General features: G+C 33.7%; 1 protein-coding gene across 2 annotated transcripts; it reads right to left on the minus strand.

Annotated features, from left to right (window-relative positions):
• Positions 1-6,992: 6,992 nt before the first annotated feature.
• On the minus strand, positions 6,993-15,062 carry LOC131166181 (10 kDa chaperonin 1, chloroplastic-like). Of its 2 annotated transcripts, XM_058124505.1 has the most exons (7): positions 14,794-15,062; positions 14,623-14,681; positions 14,437-14,487; positions 8,021-8,086; positions 7,873-7,920; positions 7,532-7,561; positions 6,993-7,284 (listed from the first exon to the last, which is right to left on the minus strand). In XM_058124505.1, exons 1-7 carry the CDS (start codon positions 14,876-14,878, stop codon positions 7,216-7,218), a joined length of 408 nt encoding a protein of 135 aa, XP_057980488.1. In that variant the 5' UTR covers positions 14,879-15,062; the 3' UTR covers positions 6,993-7,215. The 2 variants fall into 2 exon arrangements, with proteins under 2 accessions (XP_057980488.1, XP_057980487.1); XM_058124504.1 differs by having other exon boundaries at positions 6,993-7,561; positions 14,794-15,030.
• Positions 15,063-23,678: the final 8,616 nt, after the last annotated feature.

A 23,678-nucleotide genomic window follows, 5' to 3' on the forward strand; every position in this document is an offset into this window, starting at 1 on the left:
TCATGACTATCTTTGATTTAACAAAACTATGGCCATCATCAGCAAAGCCAGTCGTATTTCCTGTTTTTCCTGATTTTGAGAAATGAGTTAGAACATTCTTTATTCTTGTCCCTCATTTAATATGTTTCTTGAGGTTGGTTGATTATAATTTTTTTCTTAATTGAAAAACAAATTTTATGACATCATAGCCTATATCCACAAAATATCGTGGAGTGAATAAATGACATGTCAATATCTAGCCTAAAGGATGAATATGATGATGCATTGGATAACTCAATGTAAGTATAATTTAATGTCATGTTGAGATTTTTTAGTAACTCTTGGCATGTTTAAAGCAATTACTCAAGCTTTACTTTCAAGCTAGATGTCTAATATTCGTGAGTTGAAGGATTCTAATTTCTTATATTGAAAGGAGCAAATACTCATCATGTTTGAATATTTAGGTTTAAATCTCTGTCTCCATATTGGTGTACCTCAAAAACCAACTAACATAAATTTGGTTCAGGAGATAGGTCTTATGAAAGTTACAAGTGACCTAACAAATTATGTATATGATAATGAGAAATAAAATTGTAAAAAATATTTGCAAGTCAAATTTAGGTTCCATAAAAGAGTGAACATTTGACATATGTTGGGAAATAATTTCAAACTTCTAATAAGGTATTAGAAGGTATACTATTGACAACTTTGAGGATTAAGAAATACAATAAGGTTAGTGATCTGTGAAAGCTTACGATGGCAACTAGTGTGTACATTAAAGAAATTCATTTATGCATTTAAATAAGCAATAGGTCTCCCATCAATGGTATCTTAAATTTCATGATACCATTACTTCCTTTGACTTAAAAGCAAGTGCATTGATGAATGTATACATCTAAAGATCATGTAAGCAAGTCTATATTTTTTATAATTCTATATAAGTTAGCAAGTTTATATTTTTAGATAATTCTATATGCTACTCACAATTAGTAATCTTGGTTTAGTAGGTGAAACTAAAGGATATTCTTTATGAACTTTGAAACAAAAGACATGAGAGATGCCTCATTTTTGTTAGACATTGAAATTTATCATGATAGATTTAAGAGAATACTTGATTTATCTCAAATGACCTTTGTTAAAATAAAGTTATTGAAAAATTTAATATTTTCAATCCTTAGTCAAAACACATAAAGTTGAGAAACCTCATTGTTAGAGAAAGGATTTGAGATGAAAATTGTTGATTGAACACAATAATGATAATAGATCCATTGATTAAAGTACTAACGACTAACTAAAATGTATAATGAGGATGTAAATTTCTGAGTCTGACTGATAATTTGTAATTCATATATGTGCAAATTGTTAAAATGAAAATGATAGAAAATGAATCTTATGTTTATCGTGGAACCAATTTATGATATGAACATAAGCGAATAGTTTAATTTTTCTTGTTATGACTTATTAGTTATTTGTTAAGTGTATAATAAATGCTAATTTAAATAAAAAGAGTGTGTGTGTGTGTGTGTATATATATATATGTCTGTGTGTGTGTGTGTGTGATCTTTATGATCATAAAGGGTGTATATACTCATATATAAATAATTAATCAAGAATGAAACTATTAGGTATATTGACCAAAATCAAGTACCATATTTATTATTGTACAAAATATAATGACCAAAGTCATGTATCCTTATCGTTAATGAACAGTCTCTCAAGATACCTTGGAATAGTGGAGATGCATTGATCAAAGTCATGAATCTCCATAATCAATATATCATTAAAGAATATATCACATTAATTCAAGGTAATTCAAGGTATATTTACCTTAGATGGAGAAAGAGAAAAAATATGTATATATTTTATGACTATTTAATGGATTGAGTCACTTACAAAGCTATAGGGCTCTTGATCTCTTTCACCGTTCAACCAAGTTTGGTAAATTTTCATCACTAAACTATGCCTAAAAGTGAGTAAGCAGAGAGAAGATCAAATAGTTCTCGCAAAATTGATACTTGATCGATAGGAATAAAAAAAAATTAAGAAGAGAAGCTTGCACCAAAGTTCTAGTGTCTTGGCGTAATTAATAAAAGGTACATCATTAAATCAATTAATCAAATTTTCAATTTGATTCAGATCAGATTCACTTTTAAATATTTTTGAACAACCCTGATGTCAATGTTGGAATATGAATTACTGCAAAATATGTTCTAGGAGGAGCCTCTTACGTTGTTCAAATCAGCATTCAAGAAACTAGGTAGTTGTTGGACAAACGGTGAGAATGCTTTAAGTATTTTTCATATTTAAACTAATCCCATGTTTGGGGAGGGCTGGAGTTTGGAATTATATTGGATTTAGATAAGATAATATATAAAATTATATTAAAATTTTTTTGAATATTAAAAGATAGATAACAAAAAAAAGAAATGTAAATATAGGCTATAATTCACTTATTTCATAGTTTTTATTTAGTTATGAATTATTTAGCTTTTATTATATTATTTTTATCATTAAATTAATATTTATATAAAGATGTTTAAGAAATACAAAAAAGCAGACGCTAAAATGGAACTCTCTCATGTTGGCTAACAGCCTCGAACAGGCTTTCGATCTAGGACAAAATATTTTCCTAGGACAACATAACTGATGTTAACTATGTTTTATGTAAGAATCAAAGGAAGAAGACTAGAGATCATCTATTTTTCCAATGTTCAATCGAGAGGACTATTTTGGAAAGCTCTTTGGAGGGTATCACCTAAAATACCTGGAGCTATGGTTGGGAGGATGTAATTTGGATCGAAAAGATGTGTGGGGATGTGAGACTATGTATATTTTGTATGAAAACTTAGGAGTGAGGTAACCTTTAAGAGTAGTGAGAATCTAAATAAACTGATCAACAAAACTATTATAAAGATTAGAAGATATAGGTCGGAGTAGTGTTGATGTTAAGTTTTATGGTTCGTGCCTGTATAGTTTCCCGTTTGGTTCTCTCTCTACGAATTAAATTTGCAAATTAATCTATTATCCTTTTCCCACAATTTCCTTCAAATGAATTGTAATGTCAAGTCATGTTTGAAAACAGAAGATCACAAGTGATGGGATAAAGAAATGGATTATGCATCTCTTAATTGCCTAGCCTCAATTAGTTCTTGTTCAAATAATTTTTAAAATAATCGATTTTTTGGGTTTTCAAACTCTTCCATTCTTGTATTTTTTTAAAGCATTTAATGCTATGTGAGTTTATCCCACATTCAAAAGAGTGAAAAAGGAAAAATCATTAATAAATGATAAGATAGAATATATCTTCTCTCATAAGGCTTTCACAAATTAGAATTCCAGAAAGTTGTTTAGATTCTTTTAAGGGTATTTATGATCAATTTTTGTTTGTGTATAACGGAAGCTGATATCATATTATATTCTGAACTTTATTGTATCATGAAAATATATTTACTGATTCAATACACACCGATTTGGTAGGAACAAATAATGTTTTAAGAAAAATGACATTGTAACGTGTCTTGAAGTGTTTTTTGTTTTGCAGCATTTTCTTAATTTTTATTTTATTTTACAAAGTGTTCATTGGTCTGACCGAATCTAGCCTTGTTGAAATAAAAATAATTCAATTCTAAATCAAACTATTAAGACTATGGTCAGATTAGTTATCGACTAAGTTAGGTTGGTTTAGTGGTTTTAATTATTTTAAAGAAGAAAAAATAAAGTAAAAGAATACACTTGGGATTAAAATAAAAAGCAATAATATATTTGGGTCCCATTATTATTATTATTATTATGTCTTTGCCATATAGTTTGGATCCCGTGAACAGGCTGCACATTAAATCCAAAATCCAACCTATATATTTAGATTATATATAATTGAAACTTTACTAACCCCATAAACTATTTGAAACCATTTTCTTAGGGTAAGATTTTGAACACCCCTAATTTTTATTCATGGGGCTCTCCACCTGGTTTCGAACTCACTTATTATCAAATTTATAAAAGTGTTTCAACTTCATTACATAAATAGTAGCTTAGAACAGATTTATATATACAGCTGTAATTGAACCGATCAATAATAAAAAACTTAACAATTCAATTACTTGATCAATAATAGAAAACTTAACAACTCAATAACTAAACTATTGATAAATTTGATTAATGAGTTGGCAAGGATAATTGTGAGCTGCTGCTATTCATAATACGCCCTCTCAAGTTGGACAGTGTATGTTAATCACGCCCAACTTGGCAAGTAAATAATAGAAGGCAACTGAACCCAAAGCTTTGGTAAAGAAGTCTGCCAGTTGATGACGCGAAGGCACATAAAGCAAATGAAGAAAACCAGACTGAACATTATCTCGAACCAAATGGTAGTCTACTTCAATATGTTTCGCTCGTTCGTGGAAAACTGGATTCGATGCAATGTTCATGGTAGCTAGGTTATCACAGTATAAAACTACAGATTGCAAATGAGAAACATGGAAATTCTTAAGTAAAGATACTAGCCAAATCAGCTCACATGTGGTAGATGCCATAGCCTTATATTCGGCTTCAGCAGAGGATCTAAATACTGTCGTTTGCCTTTTAGAACGCCAAGATATGAGAGATGAACCAAGAAAGACACAAAAACCAATAAGAGATCTTCAAGTTGTAGAGCAGCTGGCCCAATTCAAGTAAGTGAAAGCACTAAGTTGAAGACTTGAGCTACGAGAAAAGAACAATCCTTAGCTAGGACTAGATTTGAGATAACGTAATACACGTTCAGCAGCTTGGAAATGATGAGTACGTAGGTTGGCCATAAATTGGTTTAAAATTTGAACACTATAGGTCAGATCAGGCCAAGTGATAGTAAGATATAGCAGGTGACCAACCAACCTTCTATAAGACAATGGATAAGCAAGTAACTCACCATCTTCATTGGTAAGTTTGAGATTTTGCACAATTGGAAAAGCAACTAGTTTACATCCTAAAAGACCTGAATCTTGTAGAATGTCTAGGCCATATTTCCGTTGGCAAAGAGAAATACCCTTTGAAGAATGAGGTACCTCCAAACCCAAGAAATAACGTAACGAATCAAGATCCTTAATCTTAAACTGCTCATCAAGAAAGGATTTAATGGTAGTAATGCAAGACATGTTAGAACTAGCAATTATAATGTTATCAACATAGATGAGAAGAGCTGTAAAATCAGCACCATCAACAAGAGTAAACAAGCATAAATCAGCTTTCGATTGAATGAATCCATAAGAGAAAAGTGCTGATGTAAGCTTGGAAAACCATTGACGTGAAGCTTACTTTAAACCATACAAGCTTTTATTCAATCTACAAACCATATTCACCCCCTGAGCTACAAAACTAGGAGGAAGCTTCATATACACTTTCTCAGACAAATCACCATGAAGAAAATCATTATTCACATCAAACTGGTGAACAAAGAGATTCCGCGAGGCAGTAACGGCAAGTAAACACCGAACACTAACAAGCTTAGCAACCGGTGAAAAAGTCTCAATATAATCTAGACCTTCACATTGAGTATACACTTTAGCTACTAAATGGGCTTTATAACGTTCAATTGAACCACCTGAACGATATTTAACCCAATATACCCATTTACAACCAATGGGTTGATGCGTGAGAGGCAAAGCAGTGACAGTCCATGTATGATTCTCTTCAAGAGCCTTAACCTCAGCAGCCATAGCATCTCTCCAATGAGAATGCTTAACAACTTCATGATAGAACTGTGGTTCCTCAGTGGAAGAGATATTAAGAACAAAAGAGTGATAGGAAGGAGATAGTGAAGTATGTGAAAGAATTGAACTAAGATCATAGGGCATACTTGAAGAAGGCCGACAGCAATGAAGTATAGACGGGCTGGGTTGTGAAACATTTGCCAAATTACAATGATAATTGCGTAGATATGATGGAGTATGACGAATACGAGTAGAACGACGAGGAGGAATAGAAATTGGAACATTAGAAGCATTTGAAGTAGAATTAGATGGAGAAGCCAAGGTGTTCGATGGAGAAACCAAGGTGTTAAGGAAGAGATGAAAAAGGAAATTGGGTTTCATGAAAAATAAAAATTTCATGGGAGTGAAGATCAAACAATCGGTAACCTTTAATAGCAAAAGGATAACTGAGGAATACACACTTCTAAGCTTGAGAATCAAACTTGTTACAAGAGGAAGATAAAGTCGATGCAAAACACAAACAACTAAATAGAGAGTAATTGATTTCAAAAAGGAAGTTTAGAAAAGAGAACTTCAAAAGGTAATTTGTTAGACAAAAGAGGAGTAGGCATTCAGTTTATAAGATATGTTCTACAATGATTAGGTTTATAACATCATGTTTGGTTTTTATGAAATGAAATTAAAAAAAAAAGAAAAAATAAAAAAGAATGAAATGGAAATTTAAATAGAGAGTGATGAAATATAAATTTGATATTTCATTCTCCCTCTCCTCCCCTCCCAAGACTTTGTTCCATTCATATGTACCAAACATGCAGCATATAACAATCAGAATAATTAGAGGACTACTGGATTCCTAGTATTTGAGCATTTAGCTTGAGTTTGCTATTTGTGACTATTGTGTTACGATTGAAGTTTTGGGACACCCTCCATTTGTCCAGGTAAGCTGCTACTATCGTGCCTGTAACGACACACAACTTTGGATCTTTCAATTCCATAGAGCAGCCTAAGTGGGCAAAGATTATAGTCACACAACTCGAAATGTATAACAAGGATTTATAAGAAAAGCATTCAAGATTTGATATAATAGTATAGTTAAGATGGGGATGGTTGTCTCAACCTCGATGATTATTGTCTATGCAGCAAAGCATTTTTCATGTTGACTTCTGCAATATTTCCACCACCAAATATTTATTTGGAAAAATTTGAGACAATTCTCTGCCAAGTTTCGAGAATGGTCGGTTGTTTTAAAGCTTCCACAGTTTGGACTAGTTTAAGCTACAGACACAAAAGAAAGCAAAGCCATAAACAGAAAATGCACCATCAGTCTACCACAAGAAGTCATCATCAATCTGAAGAGCCGGAAAATCCCACAAGGTGGGGCAAAAATGACTAGGTATGAACTGCAAAATTTTGGTTTTTCTACAAATAAATAGCTAGCATGCAAGGCAAAAACATCTATTGTAATTCAGTACAAGCACATAACAGACTGACTGTTGTCACAGGGAGCCAGATCCCTCATAAAATCTTTGTGGCTGGGAGTACCAAACCTTTACTCAACCACAGCCAACAGTTCGCTTGCTTTGCAGAAGCAGTGCCGAGCATCAGTTCCCAAATCCACCTAACACAGCCACCACCAAGTGCATAAATAAAACACCCATGGTATTAGGCGTGATACAATAATGATGAGGAGGATGGAAAATAAGATTTAAAAACATTGCATCATTTAAAGAAGCCAACGGTCTTGAGTCAGCTGACTCAAGTTAATGGGAAAATAGGGAACTCTATATAATAAAAATGCCAATAAAAGGGAGTCTTAAACATAAAGAGTAAAATGGCAGACATCCCAACAATGCAACACCTCTTACCTCATAGGCATGTAAATCCGAGAAAAGAACCTGCCAAAGAAGTGTTTCCTTCTTTTAGATAAAGCTAACGAACTACACAAGCTAAAAATTCATCGAACGGGGAGAAATAAAGTTGCTAGTGCATTAATAAAGCCAAACCATTATGGAATATGGGTACTACAGGTGCGTTTGGGAGCATGGATTTCAAACTTTGAATTTGGATTTGAGTGGATTTGAACACAATTTCATATTATATCTTATCCAAATCCAATACAAATTCAAATTCAAGACCTCTCTAAACATAGGATACAAGTTATTCAACCACAATGAGATTAACAAAATGGTCCACAATTATTTCGTACCTTTTTTCCAGCCTCTACTTCCCTAGCCTCAGCACCAACAGAGAGAATCTGAACCCAGAAAGAAAAAAAAAAATTATTTTACTAAAATAAACATTAAAAAAAAATATTGCCCTTAAGTCTGCATGGCAACACATGTCTATTCTCCCACCTCCCCCATAAGGTAACGCTCAAATTTAACAGCAGATTTAGGTAGCAGAACACCCCCAGCTGATTTCTGCAGCACAAAAACACTCATCCATGAGTATGACAGATTGGATGTCACAAATAGTACACACATTGATTAATAAGAACTGAGCAACCAACGCAAAGAGGAAGGAAATTCTATCAAAGGAATAGAAGTCACAAAAAGTGTATATTCCTGAATAATAAGAACAAATATGAGCATCTAATGCAAAGAGGAAGGAAATTCTATCAAAGGAGTCTTATCAGGCTACATACAAGGGAAAATATACACCATCAAAACAACAATGCTTTAAAGATCACCTTGGCACGATAACAGCCATATATTGTACTGAGTGTCAACAAGGCAAGAACAATAATTTTGATTCTCTGGTTATACTACATTATCACAGATCAGTTTGACCAAGAACTCCTCACATGCAACACAACTGTTGCACAAAATGGTCTTTCTTCCTTATTATTCCTCTCCCCAACATCCTTGCCCTCCTCACTCACCGTCACAAGCCAAGCTTGTTCAAGGCATTATGCTTGCCTGTGACTACTTGCCTTGTGTGCATGGGATGGGTTATCATCATACAAATAGTTGTATAGATTTTGTTAATCGAGTGTGTCAATGTCTTACTATAGAATGGGAGTATGACTCCTCAAAAATTTTGATATTTCCTAGTACCAGAGCTAAAGTAACATATGAAACTCTTTTGGGGTGGTTGAGTGTTCATCTATCTAGTAAAATTCAATAGCGCTTTGTAAACGTGTTAAGCCTACTTGCCTCCCTTGCTAAACACACGCTGCTTACGGAAGCAGAGTTAATAATCACGTTAAGTGCTTATTGTTGCCACTTACATTTCATCCAATTGCTGTGAATTTGTTCTTGTCGTAAACTGCATTAGACTTTGGTTGACTAGTAAAGCAAGAGTGCTTTAATTAGTGTCGCACAATCCTTCACAAAGTGTGAAGTGTTCGGCCCGTGACACATACACGCAAGCACACGAAAACTCAAAACTAAATAGTCCAGAGCCCCACAGAAAAACCTGCTTCACAGAAACCCAGACAAGTTTCCTAGAAGTATGACTTTATAGGAACATTAAACAAAATTTATGAACGAATTTTTAAGAATTCAACATGGGCACCTGGCATTATCCCTTCCTGTAGTGACTAACTCCAAATTGTTCCAGTCCTGCAGAGGTTTCAAGAATACCCTCTTTAGGATTTCCAGAACTGTCAGCGCCAAAATTATGTTTTTCCTTGTAGGTTTTCATTGATCAACTTAGATGAACACTTGTGTCAGACATGGCCCTTATCCCATTTAATTTCTCAATTCTTATATGCCTCAATCTAGCACTATTTTTAGAATTAGCAACTACAGCATCTTTCTCTGTAAATTAAACCAACAAGCAGACTAAGGCTGATCTAAACAGTATCAAGAAACTCTGGCAGCTTGGTCCTCACTTAATTCTTCCAGCCGCACAGGTAATTGGTGGAGGCATGAACCCTGAACCACTAACATGGATTGTCCAACCAGTTGCACTCAGGGTAACGCCAACCCACCCCCCCCAAAAAAAAAAAAAAAGGATGAGTGGAAGGGCAGTTCGTTATCAATATAAATATACATACACTGATAAACATTATAACTTTTTAAAACACCACTGGAAATATCTACTGGTATCCCTAGACATAAGCAAACAGAAGTACAGACTTGAGTTCTGAACTTCATCATTAACTCTCAATACTAAGGAAGAGCATAGCTTTTTCCCTATTTTGTGTATGTGCATGATGTATTCTTCCGTACATTCACAACTGCAACCACCAGCAAGCTAAACTCAACAATGCTTATCCCAACCCAGCTAGACTCACAATATTATCAGCTCTTCAAATTTTTACCCAATGTGAATATCCACAGACCTGATCTAAAGTTCAAAAGTCTCAGTTAATGCTACCATATCCACATTGCTCTAGAGAGTTGGCAACAACAAACAATAACAACAATAAAGCCTTTAGCACCACCAGGTAGGATCAGCTGTATGAATTCCTTTCCACCAGTCAAGTTGATCTAGCACATCATCTTTCAAAAGTCAAGTACAATTAAATACTTCATACTAGCTTCATCCAAATTGTTATAACTCTACCCATTCCCCTCCTTCAACCCCTAATGACAATTAAACCACTCTTTCAGCAGTGAGCTATTTGGTGTCCTAACTGTTTTTAAAACTATAACTGGAAGGACCAGACAGGCTAAGAACTGAGCCCACCTTCCTCCAAGTAAACCCTTTAACCAAAACATTCAACAAACTAGACAAACCCCCATTAAACCTGTAAAAACAGGTAAAGAAGGGAGTGGTTTGATCTATTTGCAAATATTATTTATTGAAAAATGTTTTTCACATCAGAAAATTATTTTTTTTTTAAAAACATAAGGTGTTGATGATATAAAGAATATTTGTTACATTTTACATATACATATATATATATTATATAAATATATCATGAAGATGTCATCAATTAAAAAAGATGGCAGACCGATCAAACCACCCAGACTGGCTCCAAAACACTTGTCTACATCATACAAAACCATCTTAGCTGCCCTTCACCTATTTTATCTCGTAAAGTTTGTCCACCTTTGGCTTCTCTTTTAGTTATCCATACTTTCTTACACGCTTCTTAGTTGCCAAACATTCTATCCATACAATGCTGTAGAACATGTAATTAACACCTCAAGAGCACATTTTGACATAAAATTAACATTAAGTTATGGTTATTTATTAGTTCTTATTGCTGCCGAATCTCATAGCCATTCTACTGCACAAACTGCACCTTTTGGAGGCCTGCCAACTTATGTAAAGATGCTAAATGCTTGAAGATCAAGGGCAATTATGTCAAAAATTTGGAGAATTTCCAATTAATGTTTCACAGATACTTTATCTTGTTAGCACCTATTCCCCATTATAATCATTTGGGGAATGCTTTGTAGCCTTTACAACATAAGTTCAAACGCTACTAATTAAATTATTCAATAAGTAGTTCAAGATTATGCTAAATTCCTGCAGGCTTGGGAATAAAAATAATTGCTAGTGCCAAAGTGGAAAAGCAAAGACAATAAAAAGATTTAAAAACAGGACAAACACTAAGGTTATGTTTGGTTCTAGGAATGTCTATTCCTAGGAATAGGTTAATCATATTAGATCAGTTATAATTAGTAATATAAAAATGTGTTGTTACTGTAAAGCAAATAACAATATGAAACTTTTTATGAATTCGTACCAAAGAATAGAAAAAGAATAACTATTCTCAAATTTCACCATGGGAATAACTATCTCCATCCTTATTACATATAGGATGAAATAATTCAAAATAAACAAGGAATAGATTTCCTATCTCTACATTTTTTTCCCTATATTCCATCTTATAATCTTATTCCAAGGAACAGTTATTCTGCAAACTGAACATAACTTATCATTGTGAACCTGCTATTAGGGTTGACATTGTTGTGACAAGTATTAATCAAGCTTGCTTACCAAACGAAATAAAAATAGCACAGTAAATAAATTATAGAATAGAAAAATAATGGTTGTTATACAGTAGTCATCTCAAAATATAATAGAGACAGAACATGATATTGACTAGGGGTGGGCAAGAAAAACTGAAAAATCAAACCAAACCATAAAAATGAACCAAACCAAACCAAAAAATCAGTTAACTATTTCTTTGGTTTGGGATTTTTTTTTATTTTTTTGGTAATTGATTCAGTTTCAATTTGGCCAATTCAATAACCACAATTAACTAAACCGAACTTATATACTATAAACATATATTAAAATATATATATTATGTAATATCATATAACATTTTAATAATTTAAATTAAAAAATGTTGCATTGCACTAAAATTGATGCCTAAATTTTAATGACGAATATTTTAAATTAACATGTTGATTACTATGTATTTATTGACTTAGAGAAAGCCTATGATAGGGTACCAAGAGAAGTTTTGTAGTGAATTTTAGAAATAAAAAAAAAGGGGTAGGGCACAAGGTAGATCCATGATGGACACCTATTGTAATTGGAAATTCTCTAATCTCCCCACTTATAGTCCTAACACTAGCCATTACTCCATTGTATATATCCTTAACAATATCAGTATACCTACTATAGTATATGTTGTTTCCAAATGATATTATCTTAATTGATGAAACTAGGAGTGTAGTAAAGTCTAAGTTAAAATTATGGAGAGTAGTTTTAGAATTTAGAGGCTTTAGGACAAGTAGAAATAAGACAGGATATATTAAATGTAATTTCAGTAATAGTAGGAGGAATACTGGAAACAGAGTTAAACTTGATGATGAGTAGATTTCAATACCTTGGATCTATTATGCAAGCTGAGGGAGAAATTGAAGAGGATGTAATGCATAGATTTAAAGTAAGTTGGGTAAAATAGAGAAGTGCTTCAAGTGTGTTTTATGATCATAGAATACCCTTAAAATTAAGAGGAAAATTTTATAAGACTATTGTAAGACCAGCTATGTCATATAGATTAGATTGTTGGGCAATTAAGAAACAACATATCCAAAAAGTAAAAATTGTTGAGATGAAAATGCTTAGAAGGATGAGTGGTGTAACGCTAAAAGATAAATTAAGAAATAAACATATTCGCGATGAGTTAGGTCTAACTCCTATAGAAGATAAGGAAAGGGAGGGACGACTCAAATGATTTAAACATTTGCAACGTAGGCTACATAGTAAACCAATGAGGAAGAGTGAGTTAGTTAATATAAGAGGCAGTAAAACGGGTAGACCTAAAATAACTTGAAATGAGATTAAAGGATTTTATAGCCTTGAATTTGTCGAGAGAAACTGCCTATGATCATATAAATTGGCAAAAAAGGATTCATGAAAGAAAAAATGGTATTGTAGTGACTTTATAATTTTAAATTGTATTTGAAAATTTGGTTTTGTTCGATTCGTTTAACAAATGGATGTTAGTCAAAAGCCTGGTTAACCAAATTTTAATTAACAATTTTAAATGGTTCGATTTCAGTTCACATTTTCTAGAAAACCAAAACTTAGGCTCAATTGATGGCGGTATGGTTCAGTTAACCAAACCATGCCCATCCCTAATGAGAAAATTGAAATAAAATCAATCATGAATTTATCACATAAGTTGATGGGCATTGTAATGTTTTAAAAACATCATTTGGACTAAATTATATACCAAACAGCCACATATAATAAAGAGTAAGCTTGAATTGAAGAGTTAAACATGAGTTGGGCAAGACCAATCATTAGAAATGAGGCAGGACACAAAGGAAAAAGCATCTTTCTTTTCACCCTTCTTTTAGGGTGCAAGCACAAAGAAAGGCTATTTGAGCTTGTAGATTTATTCTTCCATATACTCAATAGAATAATTGAAAGGCCTGCTAAATTGAACAATACTTATCCCATGAATCAATTTACAACTTAACCATCTATCCATTTCTAACCAAAATAAAAAATCTTCAATCCTAATATAAGGTTCAAAACAGTTGTGCTGTCTTATAGAACAAATAATGAAAATGTGAAGTGTCACTGTACATTTAAGTTCCTGCAACTTAAAAAACATTTTTAGGTGTTTGCTGTGTGCTGTCAACTGCAATGAAGAGAAAAATCAGAGTCAGTTGTCATCAATTAAAACAGTTAATAATCAGGCTAATAAATCAATCTTGTTCCTCAAAAGTTGGCGGTAAGAAACTAAACCCAACACCCATTTCTAGGTACATGCCACTAACGCATGATAGCCCTTCTTTTTTCAAATATATCTTACTGAAGTTTTAGCATCTGTAATGGGTCTCTCAAATGCAACCTTCCCAAAAAAATTTGAATTTTTGACCTATGAAGATAGGTGATTTTGGTGGTTCCTTTTCATTGCAGCTGAATTCAAACCCATTTCATTGCACAAATGCATCACTTGAAGGAATAACAATCAAGCCAGCGTCCTCACATGAGCAATAGACAGATAGGACTGCCAAAGTTGTTTTTGCTGACAGAAGGACAAGGTTTGTCTACTCCCATGCGGTTCTTAAATTCCATAGGGGAAAAAAATGTAAGAAATGCAAAATAAGTCTAATGGAATTGGAAAACATGAAATTCTAAATGCACTATGAATCTATGATTCCAAAAGAAAAGCTGATGAAACAATATGTGATTTAGAATTTAGGGTCTCAATTTAATTTCAATTGAACGCTACAATCAATTTCAATTGAACGCTGCCAACCGGTACACAATTAAAATTTCAATTTAATTCAAATTCTGTGCAAACAAACATCCGCAAGCTAATTTCTCTGTCAGAACTTATTAAATAAAGAGAAGGAGATACACAATATAGTAAGTTGAACGGAAGGACAAATAGTGATACCTCAGGCAGCTCCTCTAACCGAATCAGGACTCTATCAGCTTGTGGTACAACCTGCAAAATAAGGCTAGTAAGCATAAACAATCCAAACCCATAGAAGTTTCGATTCAAATGTATAAGGCAATAACTATTAAGAACAAGTTTCGATTCAAATATAGAAGGCAATAACTACTAAGAACAGAAAGCAACCTTGTTGGGTTCCCAATTCTTGGCAACCGCATTGATTCTGAGAGCATTTCTTCTTACCCCTGCTTTAGAATTGACGACCCAGATGCAAAAATGTTCATAGAAAAAAAAAATAAAAAAAAAAATGACGATAACTACATGGGAAGAAGCGAATGGCGGGTTAGGGTAGCGGACCCGATAGCTTCTGGTTGGAGAGAGACGGGACATTGGCCTTGTGAGGGGTGAAAGGTCTTGCCACTGTAATGAACGCAGACGCCATGGATAAGAGCGGAGCAGAGCGAACCAGGACGGAAAGAGAGCTTGAGCTTGGAAGCCGCTACCGGGAGTGTTTGGGAGGAACAAGAATGTATTATATACGAGGACAGGCATAAGGCGCTGTTTGGTTGGAAATACACGGGTAGTCTAGCTTCCAGAGAGTTCGGGAAATTTGCAACTATTTTTATACAGTTCTAAATTTTAGAAAGAATAATGAAGGCGTTTTGGGTAATTTTGAATGAGTATTAATTTATTAATTTAATCATTAATTGGGACTTTTATTTTAATATTAAATTTGTAAAAGAAAATAGGAATTCTTAGTAGAGCTAGGAAAATTACATATTGAGAATTATCTAATTTTTTCGTTAATTAATAGAGTAGATTTTTTTTATTTGTTGGCCAGTTACAAAAAACTCTTTGTCTAGCTCATTTGAGCTTTTAAGAAGTATATTTATTTTCTTTATAGCAAATTTAATTTATATTTTATTTTGAAATTACAAAAAAAAATAGTGAACTTTTTGAGTGCAAGCACATTGCTTACCCTCTTATGTAAAAGAAAAAGAGGAGTCAAATTGCCCCCACGGCATGATGCGGTGGAAAGGCAATCAGCAAGTAAGAAGGAGTCTCAGGAATTCAATTTCAGATAGATACACTCACGGAGCCAACAATACCTTTGGATAGTGAGAGTTTACTCTGTGAACCAGCGGGAATCGTGGATGGTGAGAGTTCGCTCTGTGAGCTAGCGGGAACCGTGGATGGTAAAAGTTCTTTGTGAGCCAACGGGACCATGGATGGTAATGGAGATGTATCCCAGGAGTCGGATTGGTCGAACGTCCAACTGATGCATATAAGCTGTGTCCGCGTCCGAACTTCACCCTGATTAGCGAGACCTAGGGGCGGAGGGTGTAAATTTGTAAGTTTGGTGCTGCACCAAGGAGTTCGAAGGGCTCATTGGTGGTTAGAGTTCCTATGTAAATCAAAGAAAAAAAAAAAGAGGAGCCAAATTGGGAGAAACAAAAATGTAGTGATAGTTTTACCTTTGACCATGAAAGTAGCATTATGTTTGCCTAACATCATTATGGATCTTGAGCCTAATTGATTATGACTCCATTCAATTATTTTTCATTTGTTTATTATTATGAAGATTACAAAGTTAAGTTTATATTATTTTGATAACATTGTGAGAAATTATTAGAACATAAAAGTTGCTAACAAATCATTCAAAATGTAACACATTTGTGAAAACATATATGACTACTGAGTATAGCTAGCTTCCTTTACGCCCCTCACATCCTAAATAAGGGTTAAGGGACACGGTGCAGCTACCTTTCCTTCTAAATTTTAGCCCTTTATGGTTTTGCTCCAACTTGAATTTCCCAAAGACCATTTTCTCCCTAAATGTATCTTATACGTTTAAACCTCGTTCTTATTCATACCTTAACTTTATTATATATTTTGCCCCTGAGGCTCATTCTAATTTAGCAGTATGATTCATTAATATCTTAATTAGAACATTTTCTCTAAATTAGTTGAATTAGAATACCTTCTAATTCTCTCTCTCTCTCTCTCTCTCTCTCTCTCTCTCTCTCTCTCTCTCTCTCTCTCTCTCTCTCTCTCTCTCTCTCTCTCTCTCTCTATTTTCTAGAACACTTGTGTCAAATTAATTCTCAAAGACATTCATTTTTCACAAAGTGGTGCGTATTAATTTATGTGTGCAAGTCGTCTTTGTGCACCCTAAGAACGTTGAGAGGTAGCTTTGTGATTGGTTGAATTAACAATTAAGAGGTCATGGAAGATGAATTAGACATTGGCATGCGATTGGTTAAGGATGAAGGTGACAATTTGGCCATAAAGCAAGAAAGGAAGGTTACTTCACAAGATCGCTTAGACGAGCAACATACATAGCTACTGATCACCCCTGTATAAAATTGGTGACATAGAGGTTTCCAAAAAAGAATGGATTGACCTAGAAAGTCATACAAAATCGTAAATTTGGTTAAGCTTAATTATAATAGAGAATATTTATCGAAGAAGTTGACCGCAAGAGCATTTCCAAAAGAAGGGGTGTCCCCTAATAGGAAAATGAAATTGTCATATGTAATAAATGTTGGAAACCTTTTGGGGTGCTACTTTTTTAGATGGATCATGAATTGGCTTAGGTAAGGGTAATCAATCAGAGGATATTGTAACCTTATGCTGCATTTGGGAATATGAGTTTTTGGACTTTGAATTTGAATTTGATAGATTTAGAAAAATTTTAATACAATTTTATGTTATATTTCAACTAAATCCAAATTCAAGTTGTCTCCAAACATAGGGTTCGAGAAATTTGACCAAGTTGCATATCAATAGACATGTAACAAAATGCAAGGATACATTTCTAAACATTCACACAACGTGATCAATTATCTAATTTTGGCTCTTGACCCATTTTTATCTCTCTCTCTCTCTCTCTCTCTCTCTCTCTCTCTCTCTCTCTCTCTCTCTCTCTCTCTCTCTCTCATTTCTTCATATTCTAATCAACTTTCGGTTACCTCCCTCATTTCTTCATGTTCTGATCTATTTTTAGTCACCTCCTTCATTTATCGCTTCCACGATTTCTACAATTTTTCTGACTTACATCTCCTATTCAAAAGGCACCCCTTGTGTACTAGGACCACCGCCCATATACTTGTAAGATGGGTAGGCATTGGATCTCAATTTTGCATTATCTCCTCACCTCCTTTTACTCCTAAAAGGTGTTAAAGAATTTGTTAAACAATATGACAATCTAAATTAGTCGAAAATAGGGGGAAAAAAAGAATCATTCCATTAATATGTGACCCGTTCCTTATTACTTAACAAGGATGTAAAAGTTACTATCAAACTCCTTGCTTGATGCAACGTCTCAAATATTTGACTATGATATTAATTTCATTTAGTTTAGAGAATTCATTATCTATTTATTCACTCTTTCGTAGAATTTCTTGAATTATAGTAAGAAACATCAAGTAACACACATTCATTTCATCGAGAGTCAAGGATTATATGTTTGCATACATTTATCTTCATGTATCAAAATATTATGTCTAACTTAATTACGCATGTTCAATTCTAAATTTTGATTAGAGAATTAACACAGTTTACAAGTCAAAACATGACACTTTATACATAGTCATGACAATATATGTTGTTCAAAGATTTCATTAATGAGTAACATTTTATTGGATTTTTGTTATTCTTATTGAAGAGTACATGTTCTCTAACATGAGGGACAATTACATTTATTTTATAAGAATTGTAAATTATATCAATAATTTCTAAGTATAATTCATATCCATTAAAATATAGTTACTTTATTTACAAATTATTAAAATATATAATTACCTTAATAAGAATATTTAATTATATAATTAATATATTAAATATACAACTTTCTATATGATTGTACATAGATATATGAAATTTTTTTAATAAATCCAATATATAATTTTATACATTTAATTTTAAAATTATTATTAAGGTAAATATTAATATGATTGAATATATTGTTTAAAACTAAAATTATATTTTAATAAATTATATAATTAATATTTTTAGAGAAATATATTTATAGTCACGTAAGAACTAGAAATTATATTTTTGATAAGTTTAAGTAATTCATATATTTTACTCAAATTAACAATATACTATTATAACTATAAATAAAAATAAATTTTGTGCTTGAATTGTAATTTCTTATAATTTAATTATTTTATTTGTTTGCACATACAAGATTAGCTAGCAAAATTTATTAAAGGCTTAAAATATAGGCAGCTTCTTTTTAAAAAAAAACACTACTTATTAAAAATGTGAGTAGTTAAATATTTTTATTTTATTTTAAAAGTACGTTTAACAAATAATTTTTTTTGGATCCAACTAAATAGTACTAATGACTTTCATATTTAATTCAGTTCAATACTTATTATTAGCAATAATATAATTTAACACTTTTTTCAATTCATGGTTTATTAATGGTAAGGTAACTCCTGCGTGACCGGTTAGTTATGGGTTCGAGTCTAAGGAAACGATCTCTCAACATAAGAGTAGGGGTAAGGCTACGTATACTGTGACAACCCTCCCCTTACCCTTGCCAAGCAAAGAGCGTTATGGCCCAAGGACGCCCTTTATGATTTATTAATTAGTGCTTCCAAATGATTCTCAAAACTAATGTGGATATGCCACATTACTATATTTTTTTAGTGTATTTTAACATTATTATTATATTGTTAGTGTATTATAATAATATTATTATATTTATTATCTTGAAAAAAACCATGTGCAGAGACCCAAAAAATTTAATTTATGAGAAAATAAGGAAAAAGAAAGAAAAGAAAAAAAAAGGGGAAGAAAAGAATAAAGGAAGAAATTTGCAGGGCGAAGCAGTAGGGACTCGTCAACAAGTGCCCTGCGCTCGTCAATGAGGAGATACCGAGAGTAGGGAAAATTTCAGATTTTCAGGGTTCGTCAACAAACCCATTGATTTCGTCGACGAACGGTCTTCATTGACTCATCGACAAAGCTTATATTCTCGTCGACGAGTACACATGGACAACTTGTCTATACAAAGGCTAAAATCATTTTTCAGCGTGAAATTTATTCCTTCTTCACTTTCTCTCTCTAGGTTACGACCAACCCACCTTCTCTCTTCGATTTCGGCTTCGTTTTAGCCCGATTCGAAGATCAAGAATCGCTACGAGGATTTAGGTGTCACGACCTACTCATTTTTCCACATTTTTTTTTTATATTATAACCAATACCACATATCTCATATCCCAACTCAGCAGGTCACAATCCACCTGGACCCGTGGGTACCAGGGATACATCAGAACATACAGTAGAAGCCTAAGTAGCAGAAACATACAATCATGTGCATTTAAATACCATATATCATAATATACCAGAGTTACTATACCCACTGTATTTCCATATATACATCTCAAAAATAAAATCTAGGGACATACCCCACAAAATCTAACTGTTCTTACCAAAAACTTACCCTTCAAAAAGGGCAGATAATCAGCACTAGGTCAGCGGGGCTTTTCCCGCTCTCCTATCAGGGGCTCCTGAAAAGTTTATGAAATTTATGGGTGAGACACCTCTCAGTAAGGGAAATAAACTAATATCAGTGTGTGGCAACATGAGTATTCCGTGTACTACATATACCATACATAACATATTCAATACTGTTTTGTCAAATCTGGGACAAACATATATATATCAACACATGGCAGAACATACTGCATTTTCATAATCATATCTCATCTCATACAATAATAATATCACAAAAAAATTTCTGATAGGTTAGCTGACTGTTGTCATATATTACCCCCACATGACTGGGTTGTGTGGCCCGAAGGCGGAACCTGACAATGGTTGGCCGACCACTGCCAAGTCAAACAGTAGTCTATAGGTCCGATGGGTCTGCCAGACCTGGTCCGTACACCAGGGGCGATCATAGCACACTTCTTTAATAACCACATCGACCATCCAATCTCACACCACTCCGTACAACGATGTTAACACAAATATCATGATCACGAAGACCATGGACACATAGCAAAGGTACCGTGCAAGTGCTAGCCTAAACCAAGCCAACCAGGTTCTGATATCATATAACATATACTAAAACCGTGATACATAGATATCTCATATCATTTACTTTCACATCAATCATATCATTTTGCATATATATGTGTATCATGAAAATCATCGGCCCGTACGCCGGGATTACACATTTTATCATAGCTCAGCCCGTACGTCAGCAAAACATAGCATAGCCCGTATGCTGGCAAATCACAGTCTCATAGCACAGCCCGTACGCTAGCAAACATAGCACGGCCCGTACGCTAGCAAATCACAGTCTCATTGTAACGACCTGCTCCTTTTTCACATATATATTTTTTTTATATAAATAAATTATCATCACATCATACATTCGAACTCAGCAGGTCACAATCCACCTGGGCCCGTGGGCACCAGGGATATAACAAAACATACAGCAGAAGCCTACGCAGCAGAAAGCATAAAATCGTATACATCTCATCATAATGTGCATAACACATACCAGAGTCACTACAATTACTATCTCACAGTATATACATCTCAAAAATAAAACCTAGGGACATTTCCCACAAAATCTAACTGTCCCTACAAAACTTACCCTTCAAAAAGGGTAGATAGACCGTACTATATCAGCGGGGCTTTTCCCGCTCTCCTATCCGGGGCTCCTGAAAAGTTAATAAGATTTAGGGGTGAGACACCTCTCAGTAAGAGAAATAAACTAATACCAGTGTGTGGCAACATGAGTATTATGTGTTCTACATATACCATACATGACATATTCAATATTGTTTATCAAATTTGGGAAAACATACATATATATCAACACATAGCAGAATATACTGCATTTTCATAAACATATCTTATCTCATACACTAATAATAACATAAAACAATCCTGGTAGGTTAGCTGGTTGTTGTCATGTATTACCCCCACATGACTGGGTTGTGTGGCCCGAAGGCCAAACCTGACAATGGTTGACCGACCATTGCCAAGTCAAACAGTAGTCTGTAGGTCCGATGGGTCTACCCAGACTGGTCCGTACACCAGGGGCGATAACAGCACACTTCTTGAAAATAACCACATCGACCATCCAATCTCACACCACTTCGTACAGCAGCGTTAACACAGATATCATGATCACGAGGACCATGGACACATAGCAACAGTACCGTGCAAGTGCTAGCCTAGACCAAGCCAACCAGATTCTGATATCATATACATATACTAAAACCGTGATACATAAATATCTCATATCATTTTTTTTCACATCAATCATATCATTTCACATATATACGTGTATCATGAAAATCATCGGCCCGTACGCCAGTATTACACATTTTATCATAGCTCGGCCCATACGCCGGCAAATCATATAGCACAGCCCGTACGTTGGCAAATCACATAGCACGGCCCGTACGCCGGCAAATCTCATCCACATAGAACGGTCCATACACCGGCAAATCACATATACATATAAAAATATCTCGGCTCGTACGCCGGTTTTCCATCATAGAAATCCATATCGTCCCCATTCAAAAAAAAAACAGTATTTCACAATATTTTTATACTCATGCCACACTAAACAAATTTTCTACGTATCCAACATATCATCATTTAAACAGTATTTTCCAAATATAAATCATATATATAAATATATTTATTTTTCCTGAAACCAAATGCTACATATATATACATACATTTTCTCAAAACAAAACTAGCTTAGTTTATCCCCTTACCTGATTCCTGAAAAGCCCCTAAGAAAATCTTCCCCGTACCCACAAGGTTCTCAACTCAACACCCTGAAAATGAAAGCTCGTAGAATTAAAGTTTAGTATTTTCGTACGTACAACATTTTCTATAACTACCACTAAGTCAAATTCGACTTAAAAAGTCTTACCTCAACTTAGGGATGATTCCCAACGTTCCCTATCAACACCCTGGAACTGAAAATTTTCAGTATTAAAGTTCAGTATTTTTACACGTATATCACTTCCTTCAATTGTCAAAAATCTAAATATTGAATATAAAGCCTTACCTTGGATTTGGGATGAAATCCAACTTCGTTTCCCTGACGATCCGCTCCGGCAGACTTGTAGAGAACTTCGCCAGGAGCGTCGTGGTGACTTCGGTTTGTCGATCCGGCGTAAAACTAGTCCAGAATTGAAGAGAGAGAGAGTCGTAGGAGGGAGAGAGAGAGAGAGAGAGAGAGAGAGAGAGAGAGAGAGAGAGAGAAGAGTGCACTCACGCACACCAAATGAATCCAATTCAAATTGGAATTTTATTTTTTTTTTGACTTTTCAAAGCTTAAGCTTGTGATTTGAATTTATTTGACTTTTCAAAGCTTTTTTTTTTTTTTTGAAGAAACTTGTATTATTATTATATATATATATATATATATATAATATCATAATTACTTTTATATATATATATATTGTCCTTATCATACTATTCATTTTACTTGTTAACTTAATTAATTAATTTTATTTTATTATTTTATTATTATTATTATTTTTAAAAAAATTTTATTTTTTTTCCCGGTTACTACACTCATAGCACGGCCCGTATGCCAGCAAACATAACACAGCCCGTACGCCAGCAAACACATCATAGCACGGCCTGTATGCCGGCAAAACATATAAAAACCTCGGCCTGTACGCCGGTTTTCCATCATAAAATTCGTATCATTCACATTTCCAGAAAACAGTATTTCACAACGTTTTATACTCATGCCACACTGAACATATTTTCCACGTATTCAACATAACATCATTTAAAAAGTATTTTCCCAAATATAAATCATATATATATATATATATATATATTTTTCCTGAAACCAGATACTATATATATATATTTACATGCATTTTCTCAAAACAAAACTAGCTTAATTTATCTCCTTACCTGATTCCTGGAAAGCTCCTAATAAAACTGCCCCGCACCCGCAGGGTTTCTAACTCAACACCCTGAAAATGAAAACTTCCAATATTAAAGTTCAGTATTTTCGTACGTACAACATTTTTTATAACTATCACTAAGTCAAATTCAGTTTAAAAGTCTTACCTCAACTTAGGAATGATTTCCTACATTCCCAATTCAACACTCTTGGAAATGAAAATTCTCAATATTAAACTTCGATATTTCTATGTGTATAACACTTTTCTCAACTGTCAAAAGTCCAAATATTGAATAGAAAGTCTTACCCTGGATTTGAGATGATTTCC

Source organism: Malania oleifera, chromosome 10 (assembly GCF_029873635.1).
Source record: "Malania oleifera isolate guangnan ecotype guangnan chromosome 10, ASM2987363v1, whole genome shotgun sequence".
Classification (NCBI taxonomy): Eukaryota; Viridiplantae; Streptophyta; class Magnoliopsida; order Santalales; family Ximeniaceae; genus Malania; species Malania oleifera.

Excerpts from the sequence above, each read along its gene's own strand:
- LOC131166181 (XM_058124504.1), bottom strand. The coding sequence starts at position 14,878 with ATGGCGTCTGCGTTCATTACAGTGGCAAGACCTTTCACCCCTCACAAG. Across the intron at positions 7,921-8,020 it reads AGCGTTACCTTATGGGGGAG|ATTCTCTCTGTTGGTGCTGA; the intron begins GTGGGAGAATAG and ends TTCTGGGTTCAG. Across the intron at positions 7,562-7,872 it reads AAGTAGAGGCTGGAAAAAAG|GTTCTTTTCTCGGATTTACA; the intron begins GTACGAAATAAT and ends CTTCTTTGGCAG.